General features: G+C 36.8%; 1 protein-coding gene across 9 annotated transcripts in view; it reads right to left on the minus strand.

The window, feature by feature from the left end:
• The window catches only part of RPGRIP1L (RPGRIP1 like), a 122,978-nt gene that overhangs the window by 58,549 nt on the left and 45,414 nt on the right, over positions 1-19,015 (minus strand). For all 9 annotated transcript variants that reach the window (XM_042918165.1, XM_042918166.1, XM_042918164.1 and 6 more), the window contains 7 exons: positions 15,675-15,826; positions 10,859-11,237; positions 7,588-7,772; positions 7,383-7,466; positions 4,103-4,204; positions 3,498-3,657; positions 1,720-1,793 (listed from right to left, as the gene is read on the minus strand). In XM_042918165.1, coding sequence (XP_042774099.1) covers positions 1,720-1,793; positions 3,498-3,657; positions 4,103-4,204; positions 7,383-7,466; positions 7,588-7,772; positions 10,859-11,237; positions 15,675-15,826 — 1,136 coding nt within the window. The remainder of the gene's footprint in view (positions 1-1,719; positions 1,794-3,497; positions 3,658-4,102; positions 4,205-7,382; positions 7,467-7,587; positions 7,773-10,858; positions 11,238-15,674; positions 15,827-19,015) is intronic.

Below are 19,015 nucleotides of genomic sequence, written 5' to 3' on the forward strand. Positions count from 1 at the left end.
GGAAGAAATGTCTGATTCCAACATGCATGCTTACTGTGCTCGGTGTAATGAGAATACATTCTTCATAAAATGATGTGATAGTTCATTTTATCTGTCAACTTGACTGGACCACCAGCTATTCAGACATAGGTCAAACATTGCCTTAGGTGTGTCCTTGGAGTGTTTCTGGATAAGATTAACATCTGAGGTGGTAGACGGAGTAAAGCAGACTGCCCTCTCTAATGTGGGTGGGGCCTCCTCTAATCAATTGAAGACCTAAACAGAACAAAAAGGAGAACAAAAAGAACTCCTCTTGCCTGTTGGCCTTCACATGCAACATTGGTCTTTTCCTGACTTTGAATGTGATAATGGAACACAGTGACTCTTGTTGGGTCTCTGCCTGCCTGCTCTCCAGCTCGAATTTGTACCACTGGCACTCCAACTTTTACGGTCTTCAGACCCAGACTGGAGCTACACCATTGCATTTCCTGGGTCTTTGCCTTGCTGAATGCAGATCCTGGGACTTCTCAGTCCCCACAGTCATGTGGCTCAATTCTTTATAATAAATCTTTCTATATGTAGACATTTATACATATATATCCTATTGGTTCTATTTCCCTGGAAAACCCTAATACAAATGGCTATCCACACAAGGGGCCCATTTTCCCTTTAATTCCCATTATCACAATTTTCTAATAGACAGCATAGAATTTCTATTCATCAGTTTGATAAACAATTTCAGGTTTGATAAAGCAAAAAAGCTAAATTTAATTGAACTAAATGCTTTATCAAAAATGTCCAGGAAACCATACTCAAGATTTCTTCCTTGATTTATTGATTTTGAAGAAAAAAGACTCCATATATCAGGATGCATGGGTCAGGTGGTATTATAATTAATAACAATGGTAATAAAACTTTGGACAGATGAACTATTCTGTTTGCATTTGGGTTTGTTCTGCAAAGAGGTTAAGCTGAGAATTTTAAGAGTTGAAAGAAGTATTCCAATTCTTACCCAAAAAGTAGAAATTCTAAAAAAAGGTGTACAATTAATCATTTCAGGAAAATTAATGTAGATGAACAGAAAAAGCTAGAGCCTTTTTACTTTACTTACACTTACTTTATAAAAATGCCCCCCCCCGTAAAATAAAAAATGCCCTGCTAAGTGGTATACTTCCCATGTAAATTAAAGTACAATTTTCTTTTCAAAATTTGAATTTACATACTGCTTTTCATCAATATGCTACAAAACACGTAAACACTATACAGGATCTAACAGGGTTTAATTTTTTGGCAGAAATGAAATAACTTTAATAGTTTATCAGTGGACATATTTAGATATGAATAGTGTATGAATTCACATTTGCAAGCTATTATAGTTTTGAATGCAATATCACATTTTGAATTCTTAAAGTTGAGATGTGATTTAACATACCTTTGTACAATGGTTCTGAAAAGGAGTCAGGGAAGTCAACTGGTTTTATCAATTAACTTTTAAAGCTACTATTGTTAGGTATTGTTAACATGTAAGCCAAACTAACTCTAGAAGTTATCACCCATCACATTATGAAACTACATATAAATTTATTTTGTACCAGACGATTGTATGGGTAAGATTGTGAAAATACATTAGCATTTTCCCAGAAATATTTTTGTCGGAAGATTTTCATACATGAAGACTGATACACTACGAATGAAAACAACTTTATTTCACAATTTTCTAGCTGGCATCAAGTTACTGACCTGTTTGATATTCTCGGAGACAGGACCAGGAATAATACACTCATCACTGTCAGACGCTGATCTCTCTTCCTCATCTGTTAAAAAATAAAACTCAATAGTTTAAGTCTATTAAAGCAATTATACCTTGTAAAATGGACAGAAATAAGCATATGTCATAAGGACAACCTTAAAAGAACAATATGATAATTATGTCTAGACCTTTTTTTAGCAGCAAAGATATTTACTTTTACATTTTATTTCATTTATTTTAAAGGTTTATTTATTTATTTTGAGAGAGAGAGAGAGAGAGCAAGGCAAGGGAGGGGCAGAGGGAAAGGGAAAGAGAGAGAATCTCAAGCAGGCTCTGTGCTCTCCACGCAGAGACTGACATGGGACTTGATCTCATGAGCTGTCAGATCACAACCTGAGCCGCAATCAAGAGTAAGACACTTAACCGACTGAGTCACCTAGGCGCCCCTAAATTATATTTTAGGAAAGAGAGAAAAAAAAAAAAAACGACTGAAAATTCCAAGTTCAGTTTTAGTAGAAACAAAGATAATAAAAATATAGCTTGTTGTGAAATTGAAAAATAATCTTTAAAAAGATTTTTTAAAATATTTGTTTATTCTTGAGAGACAGAGAGACAGAGCATGAGCGGGAGAGGGGCAGACAGAGAGGGAGACACAGAATCCGAAGCAGGCTCCAGGCTCCGAGCTGTCAGCCCAGAGCCTGACGCGGGGCTCGAACTCACGAGCTGTGAGATCATCACCTGAGACGAAGTCAGACTCTCAACTGACTGGGCCACCCAGGTGCCCCTAAAAATAATCTTTTTAAAGAGAACAGGGTAATAGGTGTTTTCTAACAGCCTAACCAATTATACTGTGCAAAAAATCAAGTTAGTATTTAAAAGCATCTTTAAAATTTTTTGCAGTCTTATTGTGGCACAATTGACATACAATAAACTGCACATATTTAAAATGTAAAATTTGATATTTTGACATATACATAATTCTGTGAAATCATCACAATTAAGATCGTGAATGTATCCATCACTCCATAAGTTTCCTCGTGCCCCCGATAATCTACTCCTATTTTGCATCTCTCTGTTCCTATTTGCCCTTCCCCAGGGAGCGACTTCAATGCTTTGTCACTATAGTTGCCTGTTCCAGATATTCATAGAAATTAAATACTGTCATGAGTTGTCTTTTTTGTCTGACTTCTTAGTTTTAATTTTTAAAAAGTTCATTTCTCTAGAATAATCCAGATGATAGTTATAACACCCACAGAGAATATGAAGTTATTTAAAATATAAACTGGACACGTGGTCAGCAGTTCTACTTGGATGCTAGTGGGGCACTCCAAGCCGAAATAAGAAGGTGTGCAGTCGTTCCCCCGACCGTAGCTGACGAGACTGAACTCTGTCCCATCGTTTCTGTCGAGAGATAGGTATCATGAGGTAGATCCACTGTTAAATGAAGATGCCCTGTAGGCATACTCTTCTAAAAAAAAAAATTTTTTTTATGTTTATTTATTTTTGAGAGAGAAAGAGAGAGAGCACGAGTGGGGAGAGGGGCAGAGAGAGAGGGAGACACAGAAACTGAAGCAGGCTCCAGGCTCTGAGCTGTCAGCACAGAACCTGACGCGGGGCTCGAACCCACGAACTGTGAAACCATGACCTGAGCCGAAGTCGAACGCTCAACTGACTGAGCCACCCAGGCGCCACAAAGGCATACTCTTAACAGATTAAATAAAGCAAAGAAGGAAATAATGTTAACTTAAAAAAAGGAAAAAAAAATCACCTTCTGGTTCTAGTTCCTCAGTTATTTCTGTTTCATCTTCTGAAGAAGACAAACTTCGGTCTGCAAGCTGACCCTCAGAGAGACAAGACACATCATCATCTCTTCCTTGTATTTTCTCAGTATTCTCTTTTACCTTCGTTACACTGCTTCCTTGAGAAACCTGAAGAAATGAAAGCACACTGATACACTGTTGCTTAGATCACATGTATACATACTTGTTGAAGCACTGGATTAATAAAGCATGCAAGCTTGAGACTTAAATATATAGACAAGCATTACACATAAGTGATTCGTTAGAAAACAATCACCAAAATTGTACAAATGATAATATGCGGATATATGAAAACGTTATTATAAACCAAGAATGAAAAATGCATTAACATCAAAATGACTTTTACAGATTACTCTAATTCATATATCTATTTACTACCTGCTAATATCAGCATAATTGTAGCTGTTACAACCCTTGTCATATTTTTGGTCCTTCTATTCCCAGGAAGTTGTACACAAAAATAGGATAATGCTATGATTTCTTGATCCTGTTAATACAAAGTCTTTTAAGAACCAAATAAACCTTTTGAAAGAATTTTAATGCAAATACATACCTCAGGAATATGTGAAAGAGTTGGCATATTAATTTCTATTTCTGGTGTATGCTCCACTTCTGATGAAATTTCCTTCCCATCTTCAGGAGAAGTAGTTATCTCCTTTTATTGATGTAAAAACATGCATGTATGTTATTTTGCATTTATTACTAAATCTCAAATCATCATCATCACACACACACACACACACACACACACACACACACACACACACGTATATACATATACATGTGAGTAAATATCGTAGGTACCCATCTGTCCCTAAATTTAGTTAATGTATTTCAGTACAATGGTTGCTATTCATCATGGTATATACACAATTTAAGAATGGCAAGTGTAGTTCACTGAAGGACTGTTTATAACTGAAAGTCATGCAAATGTCCAACAGTAGAGGGCTAGTTAAGTAAGATACGGTACATCCAAATACCTGAGTTCTTTGTAACCATGAAAAAAATAATAATGTAGATCATTATTAGTACTTACCGACACTCTCACTGCCACTGACATTGCACAAGTGCACTGACACTGACAGAGTGGTACTTACTAACACCGAAGAGAGTACGCAACACAGTGTTGGGTAGAAAAGCTAGCTACGGAACAATACATATAGTTGTACATGCTTTTGTTAAAAAACAAACAAGCCAACAATGTGTATACTCCCATGGGAATAAGTGTGGAAGAAAATTCACCTAAATTCCATCTCTGACATATAGATTTGGGGAAACTTAATTTTATTTTTAATGTTTTTAAATTTTCCTTTGTATTTTTTAATATTTCTATAATGATTATACATTACTCATGTAATTAAAAAACTGCATGTACTAGGATAGATAATGTACTTTCTATGATCAACATTCTTTTTTAACTGTATCAAAAATCAATTTATAATCAATCATTTTCCAGGATTTATAAACTGATGTGTATTTTTAAAGTACAGCTTATCATTTTTGCTATTTTAAAAGTAAACATGTCCAATATAGAATATATGAAAGATAGGGGTGCCTGGGTGGCTCAGTCAGTTAAGCATCTGACTTTGGCTTGAGGTCATGATCTCATGGTTCATGGGTATGAGCCCCGTGTCAGGCTCTGTGCTGACAGCTCAGAGCCTTGATCCTGCTTCAGATTCTGTGTCTCCCTCTCTCTCTGACCCTCCCCTGCTCACGCTCTGTCTCTGTCTCTCAAAAATGAATAAACATTAAAAAATATTAAATAAGACAAAATGTGAAAGATAAACAAGAAAACAAAAGAAATTAATACAAATCCATATTTTCATTACCCAATGATAGTATCTGTTAATAATAGATTTCTTTTTATTTTTTACCTTTTTCTTTATGGTTAATTTTTAATGCAAATAAAGAAATCTCTTGGTTACATAGTAGTAATTACATTATAAATACAATATATCCTGTTACATTTAAAAAACCCTTAATACCACAACATAAAATTTTCTCTTGGTATGAAACTTTGGGTAAACATAATTTTTAATAAACCATAATATTAAAATAAATGAGTGTATCATAATCTAATGAACCACTTTACTTTATATATATAACCACAACACTTTATAGTGTTGGACATATAACTGGTTCACCATTTTTAGCTGTTGTGATGAACGCTGCAACAGACATCTCTATGCACATCTTTTTTATATTTATGATCATTTATGTAGGAATCAGGCTACCTGTGTTCGAATCCCAGATCTAATACTTTGACCTTGAGCAAGTTACTTAAGCTCTGTAAACATTACCTTCCCAATCTTTAAAAGGGAATAATTCTAGTATGATCCTAAGGTTGTTGTGAGAATTAAATGAGTTCAGTGGCCATAAAGCATTTAGTTCAGTGTCTGACACATAATAAGCACTCAGTAAGTATTAGCTATTAAATACTGCCTGACTAGTAATTATTGAATTCATTTATTTAGCACATATATATGAAATGCACTGTATATGCCAGGTATTTTTTAAGCTCTGGGTGGTGGCTGTGTAGCTATTCACTGAGCTGTGTGCTTAAGATTCATGTCCTTTACCTATGTGAGAGATATGTCAACTACAAATAAGTTATTATTTTGTTAAAGTCCAAAAGACATGATGATGGTAACTCGAGTGGTGACAGTAGAGATGACTGACTACGGGATATGTTTTGGAAGTATAGCTGACAGGTTTTGTGGATGAACTGGATGTGGGATGTGAAAGAGGAAATGCCAAAGGGATGACTTTGAAATTTCATGACTGTGCCACTGGGTGAATGGTCAGTCATTTATGAGAATGGGAAACAATGAAAGAAACATTTTGGAAGAGGGTTGGTGAGATGACATCTGGGTTTTGACATGTGAAGTTTAGGTTTCTACTAGACGTCCAATGCATATGAAATAAGCAGGAAGAAAATAAATCTGGAATTGGGCAGCGAGATCAAGAGTGAAGATGCAAATATGGGAGTATCAGCATCTAGATGTTGTTCCAAACTGTGAGATTGGTGGTGACTGGGTGGCTCAGTCAGTTAAGCATCTGGCTCTTGGTTTCGGCTCAGGTCATGACCTTGTGGTTCATGGAACAGCGTGGAGCCTGCTTAAGATTCTCTCTCTTCCTTTCTCTTTGCCCCTCGCCTATGCTTTCTCTCTCTCAAAATAAATAAACATTAAAAAAAAAACCCAAACTATGAGACTGGATAAGACCTCTGAATGTAGATACAGACTGAGCAGACGTCTAGGTCTGCAGTTTAAATGTTGAGGCACCTCAATCTTGAGAGATTTGGTCCAAGGGAATGAGAAAAATAACTGGTAAAGTTGGAGGGCAAGAAAGGCACAGTGTTCCAGAGGCCAAGTGAAGAGGAAGCGAGTATTCCACTGTGTCAGATGTTATGGGGAGATAAAGATGGGACTCAGAATTGACTATTGGCTGTGGCAAAGTCAAAGTCATCATGACCTTAGCACGGGTGGTTGAAATGAGGATGAATCAGCCTAGAGTGAGTTCAAGAAACAGTGCGAAGAAAGGATGACAGAATTAAGACAACTTTTTGAAGAGATTTTTTTTCCCCATAAATGAGGACAGAGGATTAAAGCAGTAGCTGGAGACACAGATGGAGCCAAAGGAGGGTTTAGATCAAAGAGTAAGAAGAATTAACATTTCTAAACCGTGCCAAATTATTAAGCTAACATTTAAAGGAAAAAGAAGCATTTTATTCACTGGTTTCCTTTGAAATCAGGTAGAGTATAACTATATCATGTATTTCAAATACTTATTATGGGAGAAAAAAATTAGTATTTTCAGTGTTTACTACTTACAGAACTCTGATGTGGTGTGATATCCACAAAAGATACTTTCTTATCTACAGGTGTTAAACGCTGTCTTGGTTTAGGTGTTGGTGCCTAAGATAAATCAATACATTAAAGTGAGTATGATAAACATACACTTAGATAAGACTTTAGCTATTTTTTTCTTTCTTTCTTTTTAAACGATTTCTTTAGTGCTAGAGTCACGGTTACTCACAACTATTGTGCTAATAGAGGATGTTGGAGGTAGTTTTTGAACAACTTTTGACTCTTCTTTGTGTATAAAATTTCCTAAGTCTTCAGTTATAGATCCACTTGGTGGAAGGTAAGCAAATTTCCATTTCAATATAACATGGATGGTTCCTGCAGGATGCTTTTTATGATCTGTTAACTCAAATATTCCTGTCAAGTTATGAAAAAAATTTTAATTAATGCTAGAGTGAAATTTTGTTACCATAAGAATTAAAGAAGAAGAAAGAGAACTACCCACGACTTTAAAAATAATTTTGGTTTTTACTCACACCTCAAATGGCTTAGAGAATAAAGACAAAATAATCTATGATAGGTTCATCTCTCAAGCAGACTGCTTTCAGAAGTTAAGGTCTCAGTGATAATACTGACTCCTAGATGAGAAAATTAACTTATAAATATTTTAATTCAATGAAATTAAATTCGGAGATTATTCAGAGTTCTTAGCCTTCTGCTAAGATATTATCTAGGTTATAGTTCAAAAATCAACCTTCATCTTGACTTGAATATTCTTGCAAAAGACTTGTCTCTATAGAAAAATATATTAGAACTTCACAAATTCAAGTAATTTATATATCAAAGGAAGACTTCATATTACCATATAATTTTATGATAACTTTTATCATAATTTAAAATATATTTTACTGGGATTTGTTAAATTATTCCAAATTAATAGCAACACAGCAAACAAATGTCCATAAAATAAACAAACCATCTAAAATAGTAATTTTAAAAAGTATCACCTAGCTGTAACTGTAATATAGAGTCACAAATTTTAGTCAGACTGAAAAATCTTGGACTTGAAAAAAACAGAACTATATTTCAAGTATAACTTTTTTCAGGGGTATCCTTCCTTTACTTACTAGAGTCTGTTCTGACTCAAGGGTTTCACACATCTTTTAATGGCTGGCTGGGAAAGAAAAAACAAAACAACTCTAGACCTTAGAACCAAAGAATAAAGATGATAGATGGAATAGAAGGAGATAATAAACTTCTATTACAGGCACAGGTGGGACTTCTAGAATGACCGAATGAAGAGCTCAGTAAATCCTTTCCACAAAAAGAAAGAAATAATAAAACTGGACCATTTAACGGCTCTGGAAATTAAACAAAGGTGTACAACAAATTGAGAAGCATTTATTTAAGAGAATCTACAGAAACTCAGTAACAACAGTAAGAGTCAGAACAGACTCTAGTAAGCTACTTCCCTGGCTGAACACGAGACTTGTAGACTGCCTGAAGTTTGAAAACCCCTTACCCAACCCATTCCTTAACTCATAGACAAAAGGTGGGAAGCCAACCAGCTCAAAGTGTTTAAGTGCAACCTTTCACCAATCAATGACTGACCACTAAACTATGCTGACTCAAACTTAAAATTAAACAAACAAATAAAACCTTACCAGAGACATCAGTGGGTACAATGAGGGAAAGATACAGATTTAGTTCAGGCAAGTCACCAAACAAAAACAGCAAGAGAACCACCCTGTGGAGTAGGGGAGGGTTGAAACCTAGAGTTGCTATAATATAGTATCCTAAATGTCCAATTTTAAAGAACAACAAAAAATCATGGCACCTATGGATAAGCACGAGTGTATGCTGCAAATATAGGAAAAAAGCCATCAATAGACACATTCTGAGAGTGTCTAGATGTTACACTTAGCAGACAGAAACTTCAGAACAGCTGTTATATGTTCAAAGAACTTAAAAAATTGACATTTAAAGAATTCAAAGAAAATATGACAATGACTTATAAAACAGAAAATATAATAAAGAGATAGAAATTTTATAAAAGAGAGAACATAATAGAAATTTTGGAGTTGAAAGTATAATTACTAAAATGAAAAAATTCAATAGAGGGGCTCAATAGGAGATTTGAGCTGGCAGAGGAAAGAATCAGTGAACTTGAAGACTAACCAATAGAGATTATCCAATATGCAGAGAAAAAAAAAATGAATAAAAATGAATAAAACTTCAGAGAACTGTGGGACACCATTAAACACACACATGTATGGTTCTGCCCACACATTTTCTGCCCAAGAGGGAAGAAAAGGCATAACAAAAATGAAGAAACAGAAACTTCCCAAATTTGGTACATAAGGTTACCCTACATATAAAGAAGCTCATATAAAGAAGCTCAACAAATTCCAAATAGGACAAGCACAGTGGGATCCACATCTATACACATCATTGTCTGTTTAAAACCACACACACACACACACACACACACACACACACACGAAAAATCTTGAGAACAGTATCGAGTGCAAGGAAACCATAATAATATCAATAGCTCATTTATCATCAGAAACAATACATTCCAGAAATTAGTCATCTGATATACCCAAAGTACAAAAGAAAAAAATAACTGATGACTAATATTATACCCTGCAAGACTATCCTTCCAAAAATAAAAGCAAAATAAAGACATTCCTAGATAACAAATGAGAGAATCATACCAGTAGACCTGAGTTACAAGGCATAGTAAAGGAAGTCCTTTAGGCTGAAAGGAAGTGATACCAGATGGTAACTCAAATCAACACAAAGGAATAGAGAATAATAAAGGTAATTACATAGGTAATTATGTATTACAGTATAAATATGTTTTTTGAGATTTCTCTTAACTGATTTAAAAGACAAATGCATAAAACAATAATAGTAAACTCTTATTGTTTAACTTATAAAAAACTAAAAAGTATATGATAATAACAGCACAAAGGAGAGGGAGGCAATGGAGCTACATTGGGTAAGGAAACAACACCAGACAGTAACTCAAATCTACAGGAAGAAATAAAGAATACCAGAAGTGATGAATACATAAGTCAATGTGAGAGTCTCCTATATATATTGTCCCTTCTCTTAATTTCTTAAAAGACAAAAAGTTATACAAAGCAATAATTATAACATTGTATTGTTGGGTTTACAACATATATAGGCATTCTATATATAAATATATGACAATAATAACACAAAGGACAAGGGAGGAAATGGAATTGTATTGGGGCAGTCTTTCTATACTTTGAGGGGAACTGTTAGTATTAATTTTAGACTGTGATAAGTTAAGACACATATTGTAATCTGCAGAACTACTAAAAAAAATAACTAGAAAAAAACCCCATAGGCCCAAAGTTGAGGATTATTTGAGAACATTAGGAAGATTAGTTATAGACAGACCATATCCATAACTAAAGTATAATTTAGGTTTGTTTTTACAATTTCATACATTCAAGAAATACACTTACCTGAGATACACCTGTCATGTGCCAGTGAAATCAGAGGCACATTGGCTTTTCCTATGTAAATATTTTCTTGAGTGTCACTATCATCAAACACATAAAAACTCAGAGACTCTGACTTAAGGTATCGGTCCAAATCCATATTCATTGGCACTGGGAAACACATATGATCATCAAACTGTGGATCATTGCTACTGGGAATGATGGCTGTATCGTGGTCTGCAAAATCAAAAAACTTGTACACAACATATGGGTGTGGCTGAAGGTGGTTTGCTCGGGACTGCAGACAGTTGCAACATCTTATTGTAATATGAAGTTCATTTAAGTTGCCCTCTGTGGAATCAGTAGAACTGAGCTGAGCAGTTTTGGGCGCCTGCTGACTTGACTGGAAAAAATACATATTTATATTATAATAATAATACAGTGACAAGATCAACAGCAGCTGCCAAACCCCAAACAAAATAATTTTGTAAATGTACAAAGAACTGCATATTTGCAACTTCACAGTGAATTGCTCAAAACTAATACTCCCTAGAACATGTGTGAACAGGTGATCTTAAGTGATTTGCAATAAACATAGAAGACTGGGTATACATGGAGAGACTGCTGTTAAAATAAAAAATAAAAAAAAAAAAACAACACCTGATATTCTTTAATTCTATTTAATGACTAACGAGTAAAGTTAACAGATGGGTCCAATGACAAATGTCCTCTAGTTCACTATTAAGAGCTAATTCTTCAACCAATCCAGCTATTCAGATCATATCCCACTCTTAAGTAAGAATCCAGTGAACCTGATGGAGCCCACCTAGAGAGATGATTTCATTACATTTGGATTGGCCCTCATCCTCAACCAATGGTGTTTGGGGAAGCAGATATATTAGCCCAAGACAGCAAGTATAGTGAGGTTCAACTGCTATAACAACAAGAGAACAGGGTGAGAGATAAATCTTAGAGGGCAGAAAAAGCTAGAACTGGGAGGACATTCCAGAAGAAAGATGAGTGAGAGGAATTATTAGGCAGAGCTAGAAGTTACTCTATGGCCCCTTTTGGAACTATAGTTCAGGGAGCCTGTGCATAAGTATTTTAGCAAACAAATACACTAATTAATTGTTAAGTCCACCATAGTTGATGACCTGGGACAAAGAAACGTTACTGTTCCAGGGCCTTGTTCAGTTTAGTGTTGGAAATTTCTCTACTTTTCACAAAGAGGCTCCTCTTTCACAGCATTTTTGAATCTGGGTTGAGCATCTGGAACCTCTGACTCCAGAAAAGTTAACTGGAGAAGGTAAAATAGAACCAAAGTCATAATGCCCTTGGTAGAGACATAGGTGATGTGGAGAGAGCAAGCCTGAAAAGGGAATCACAATACTGCTTTCCCAGGGCTGGTTTGTATTCAACTATAGAATGTTGAGTGGAATGATTTAAAAAGTATCCCTTCTTGGGGTACCTGGGTGGCTCAGTCGGTTAAGCATCTGACTTTGGCTCAGGTCATGATCTCGCGGTTTGTGGGTTCAAGCCCCACATCGGGCTCTATGCTGACAGCTCAGAGCCTGGAGCCTGTTTCAGATTCTGTGTCTCCTCCTCTCTCTGCCTGCCCCCCCTCCCCCATACTCATGCTCTGTCTCTCTGTCTCTCAATAATAAATAAATGTTAAAATTTTTTTTAAAAAGTATCCCTTCTGCCTCTCACTCCAAATCTACCCACAAAAGTTGGAGTTCCAACAAATGACTCACCCAAGCCAGAAAATGGAAGTATAAAAACAAACTACAAAACTAAATAAATAACCTGGTCTCTCTATTTTTAATTCCTTTTTCCATTACAGCACTTTCTAAAGTATGTTCTGAAGAATACTAGTCCAGAAAGATAATCTCTAGGAAATAGGTGCCATTCTTTCTTAAGTTCGGGAATCTGTCATATTAGTCATAGTTCTTTAACTGAAAATTATAGAAACAAATTCTGTCTAGCAAATACAACAAAAGAGACTTTAATGTAAGCCCATATGGTTATTTCATCGAACTATAGGGCACAGATGTGGGTGGGCCTTAGGAAGGTAATAGGACTGGAAAACCATCAGAATTTCCTCTCAATCCAGTCTTCATTTTTCTCTGTGTGTTTGCTCATTATTCTCTTTCTCCAGTCCCATTTTCTTTCCTTTGCTGCTTAACAGCAAGAAGATGGCTGCCCTATGGCTCCCAAGCATGTTCCAAGCATGGAGAGTCTTGCTTTCTCTTGAAAGGAATCTGATAAAATACCTAGGAATAAACCTAACCAAAGAGGTGACAAATCTATACACTGAAAACTATAGAAAGCTTATGAAAAAAACTGAAGGAGACACAAAAAAATGGAAAAATATTCCATGCTCATAGATTAGAAGAACAAATATTGTTAAAATGTTGATACTACCCAAAGCAATTTACACATTCAATGCAACCCCTACCAAAACAACACCAGCATTCTTCACAGAGCTAGAACTAACAATTCTAAAATTTGTATGGAACCAAAAAAGACCCCAAATGGCCAAAGCAATCCTGAAAAGGAAAACCAAAGCTGGAGGCATCACAATTCCGGACTTCATGCTCTATTACAAAGCTATAATCATCAAGACAGTATGGTACGGGCACAAACACAGACACACAGATCAATAGAACAGAACAGAGAACCCAGAAATGGACCCACAAATGTATGGCCAACTAATCTTTCACAAAGCAGGAAAGAATATCCAATGGAAAAAGGACAGTCTCTTCAGCAAATGGTGTTGGGAAGACTGGACAGCAACATGCAGAAGAATGAACCTGGACGACTTTCTTACACCATACACAAAAAAGAAACTCAAAATGGATGAGTGACCTAAATGTAAGACAGGAAGCCATCAAAATCCTAGAGGAGAAAACAGGCAATGACCTCTTTGACCTAAGCTGCAGCAACTTCTTCCTTGACATGTCCCCAGAGGCAAGGGGAACAAAAGCAAAAATGAACTATTGGGACCACATCAAGATAAAAAGCTTCTGCCCAGCAAAGGAAACAATCAACAAAACTAAAAGGCAACCGACGGGATGGGAAAAGACATTTGCAAATGACATATCAGATAAAGGGTTAGAATCTAAAATCAATAAGGAACTTCTCAAACTCAACAGCCAAAAAAACAAATAATCCAGTGAAGAAATGGGCAAAAGACATGAATAGACACTTTTCCAAAGAAGACATCCAGATGGTTAACAGACAAACCAAATACTCAACATCACTCATCATCAGGGAAAAACAAATCAAACCCACAATGAGATACCACCTCACACCTGTCAGAATGGCTAAAATTAACAACTCCGGCAACAACAAATGTTGGCAAGGATGCGGAGAATACAGGAGTGCTGGTTTGGAGGGGCATATGCCCCCCAACGTTTATAGCAGCACTACTGACAATAGCTAAAATACGGCAAGAGCCCAAATATCCATCAACAGATGAATGGATAAAGAAGATGTGGTGTGTGTACACACACACACACACACACACACACACACACACACACACACTGGAATAATACTCGGCTATCAAAAAGAATGAAATCTTGTCATTTGCAACATGGATGGAACTAGAATGTATTATGCCAAGCGAAATAAATCAGAAAAAGACAAATATCATATGATTTCATTCATATGAGGAATTTAATATTTAAAATAGATGAGCGTAAGGGAAAAGAAGTGAAAATGATATAAAAACAGAGGGAGACAAACCATAAGACACTCTTGAGTACAGAGACCTGAGGGTTGCTAGTGGGGTGTTAGGTGGAGGGAAGGGCTAAAGGAGCATTGAGGAACACACTTGTTGGGATGAGCACTGGGTGTTATATGTAAGTGATGAATTACTACATTCTATTCCTGAAAAAAAAAAAAAAAAGCAGAATCTGATTGGCTCAACTGGGTTCAGGTGGATATCCCTGAATCATTAGTAATAGTCGGGTGGATAGTAGGAGAGAACAGGATCACTTAACGTAAATCTGGCCCCTGGAGGCTCAACCCCATGGGTTGGGAGTGACGGCAGTCCAAATGAAAAAAGATAACTATGACTTGAGCAGACATTCCAAAATGTTTCAACTATATTTTATTCCTTTGTTACTCAACCCAAGTGCATACTTTATGCTTTCCTCTTGGGATTCTTATTATACATGAGAAGTCAAGGACTCTATTTAAATTTGCCTACTTTAGTGTTTTCTGCATTCATTGGATCATGGCATTCTTTTGGAAGTATGGCCAGTAAGGCTCCATAAAACATAGTTTGGGAAATGCTGCTCTGAGGAATTGCATTTAAACTTCCAATTCACAGAACTGCAATTCTATTTTTCAAAAGTGCCCTGGGTAGCACAAGGGAGTTCTTTTGTGGTATTAGAAAATTCTGTACCTTGGTTGTGGTGGCAGTTACATGAATATATACACATGATAAACCTGCACAGAACTAATACTACACACACACACACACACACACACACACACACACACACACACGAGTGCATATAAAAACTGAAAAGTCTGAATAAGGTCTGTAGCCTAGTTAATGGTATTATACCAATGTCAATTTCCTGGTTTTGAGAGCGCACTGTAGTTATTTAAGATGTTACAACTGGGAGAAGCTGGATGAAGGGTACATAGAACTTCTCTGTACTGTTTTTGCTACTTCCTGTAAGTCTATAATTATTTCAAAATAAAAAGTTAAAAAGAGTCACTTGATGGCTATGAAAGAAAATGATTTTGGTTTAAAGCATGACATATAAAGACATATTATAAAATTTCTGTGTCATAAAAATGTCTTAAAGTCCAACCAGCTCACCCAATGCATTTGCTCTGGCCCCTTATAATTTGATGTTATATATCCCAAAGCTTTTGCTCGTTCTCGATAAAGTCGAATTGCTTGATCCATGGGAATTCGTAATCTGAACCAGTATTCCACTATGCCAAAATTTGGGATGTCTCCTTTAGTTCCTACAAACCAATGCATAACTCACTGTTAAAATTTTATACTGAGTAAAATAATATATGACTTGCACGAATGACGTGTGATTGGCAAAGAACAGAGCTGAAGAAAATAAAGTTACTTCTGCAAGCATGAGTTTCATTGTATGTTAAGTATTATTAAAGAACTATGTCAAATTATGCTTGAGATATTCCAATTTATACTGTTTCGATCCTTCTAAAATATAAAGAAAAAACTAAACACTGTATTAAATACTCCACAGATTCTTTCTGATGCTACAGTAGCTTGTTTTTAATAAGTTGCACTCAATGTAGACTGACAGATACAATATGAAAGCCCAAAATTATAAATGTGATACTCCACATTGTGATTCAACTTCCAAGAGATCTTTGGCACCTCTCCACTTCTCTACTGTGCCACCAGTACAGGGATAAATGCCACAGCTGTGCCAAATATATGCAAGCCATGCTTGCATGATGTTTGTCCCCATACACCCTCCGTGCTCCTTTTGACTCAGGCAGCTCTTCATCACTCTTCCTCTGTGAAGATTTCCCCTATAGCTCCTGGGGGACTTAAGAACTCCTTCCCAGAGAAGAAGGATATCCTCTCATTAGAACATTGACTCTTTTCACATAACTGTCCATTCACCAGCCTATTTCTCTACCTGCACTCTTAAGTTTCTTGAGGGCCAGGGCTGTGGTTTCCATTGATACATTCCTACCAGAGGGACTAGTACATAATGAGTACTCAATATTTGGTGAACAGAGGATATTCTATATGTAAACTTTCCTAAACATACCATATTATTAACATTATTTCCCCATTCTCTTCATTGGTTTCTTTCTCGCTAATGGATCATCCTCATCAACATATAATACTTTATTCGAATCTGCTATCATTAAACAAAAAAGTCCTAAAACAAGAATATCTATGGATACACATATTTGCTTGTATATGCTTAAAATTTCTTTGTTAAAATTTGTAGCCTTTGGTGAGGGGGCCTAGGGTAGCTGAGGGACAGGAGTGGGAGAGAGATTTTATGGCAAAAATTTTCACTTTTTTATTTTTTGACTTTGATTTTTATGTTACCCCTGTGATCAATCAATAAAATAAAATCCTTCCCCGGAAGCTAAGTCACCCTCTTATCATTCTGAAATGGTTTCTTTACTTGGCCTCTAGGATACTGTATACTCTTGGTTTGCCTCCTAAGTGACTGGCTACTCTTTACTTTCCTCTGCTGGTGTTTCTTCTTCCTCCTGAACTCTAAATTCTGTGGTTTTCCAAGGCTCAGTCCTTGGCCACTTTCTCTGTTTTCTGTACATTCATTGTCCATGTGTTATAACCTAGGCTAAAGGCTTAAAATATATTCAATATGGTAATGACTCCCCCTTTCATATCTTTATCCCTGACCTTTGGGCTACTTAGTGCAGCCCATATGCCATTTCCACTTGGCTGTCCAATAGGCAGGTCAGTCTTAACTTGTTCAAACAGAATTCTTGATTTTCTTCCTCAGGCCTTCCTTTCTCAGGCCTACCTCAATAAACGGCCTCACAATTCTCCTTGGTGTTCATGCCAGAAATCTTGGCCCTCCACTTCTCTCATTACCTTACATACAATTGATAAGCAAGTCTTAAAGGAACAGTTAACTAACTATACATTGAAAATAATCATTTGTCAATGTTCTCATTACCTTCTTCTTCTTCTTCTTTTTTTTAGAGAGAGAGAGAGAGAGAGTGTGCGAGTTGGGGGGAGAGGGCAGAGAGAATCTCAGGCAGGCTCCAAGCCCAGCTTGGAGCTCAATCCCACGACACTGGGATCATGACCTGAGCTGAAATCAAGAACCTGAAGCTCAACTAACTCAGCCAGGTTGTACCAAGGTGCCTCGCTCATTACCATCTGAATCCAAGCCACCATCATCTCTCCACAGATTAATGCAATAGCCTGATAATGGTCCTATTTTCTCTCTTGGCCCCTACAGACTCTTCTCCCTACGGCACCCAAGGCAGCTTTTCTAAAACCTACATGTGGGAGCACCTGGGTAGCTCAGTTAAGCATCCGACTCTTAACTGTGATCTCACGGTTCATGGGTTTGAGCCCCAGACCTGAAAGCATGGAACCTGCTTGGGATTCTCTCTCCCTCTCTTTCTGCCCCTCCCCTGCTCGCTCGCTCTCTCTCAGAAATAAATAAATAAATAAACATTAAAAAAAATAAAATCTATGTGTGATCATGTCACTTCCCCCCTCAAAACTCTCCAATGACTTTCATCACCGAGAGATAAAAACTCCACGTTCCTCACCATGACCTACAAGACCTACAAGTTTTTACGGCATGATCTAGTCCTTCCATAGTTTTTCTCTTTTATTTAAGCTTATTTAGAGAGAGAACGAGCGAGAGAGCAAGGGAGGGGCAGAGAGAGAAGGGGGGAGAGAGGGAGGGGGGGAGAGAGAGAGAGAGAGAGAGAGAGAGAGAGAGAGAGAGAGAGAATCCCAAGCAGGCTCCGCACTGTCACAGGGCTTGAACTGTGAGATTGTGACCTGAGCTGAAATCAAAAGTCGGATGCTTGACTGACTGAGCCACCCAGGTGCCCCTTGGTTTTCTGTTTTTCTTTTTATAGTGTATCTTCAAAAAAGTTTTTATTTAAATTCCAGTTAACATACAGTGTAATATTAGTTTCAGGTGTAGAATTTAGTGATTTAACACTTCCATACAACACCTGGTGCTCATCACAAGACGTGCCTCCGTCACACCCATCTCTTATTTAACCCCCCCCCCCAAACCTCCCTGCTGGTAAACATCAGTTTGTTCTCTACAGTAAGGAGTTTCTTGGTTCGCCCCTCCTCCTTTTCCTTTTGCTCATTTGTTTTGTTTCTTAAATTCCACACAGGAGTGAAATCATATGCTATTTGCCTTCCTCTGACGGCCTTATTTTGTGTAGTCATCCTTCTGTTGTTTTAATCGCTTTCCTGCTTTAGCCGCTGGCCTTCTCGCTGCTCCTCCAATATGTCATGCTTGTCCCTCCACCTTGGTACTTGGTGTTTCCACTGCATGAAACATTCTTTCCCCGGATCCTGTCATGGATCTTCACTCAGGTCTCTACCAATGTCACTCATCAGGGATGCCTTTGTCTGAGCTCGCCATCTTCTCTCTCTCTCTTTATCCTGTTCATTTTTCTCCATCTGATGAGATATATATTTGT

The sequence above is a fragment of the Panthera leo genome, chromosome E2 (assembly GCF_018350215.1).
Source record: "Panthera leo isolate Ple1 chromosome E2, P.leo_Ple1_pat1.1, whole genome shotgun sequence".
Lineage (NCBI taxonomy): Eukaryota > Metazoa > Chordata > Mammalia > Carnivora > Felidae > Panthera > Panthera leo.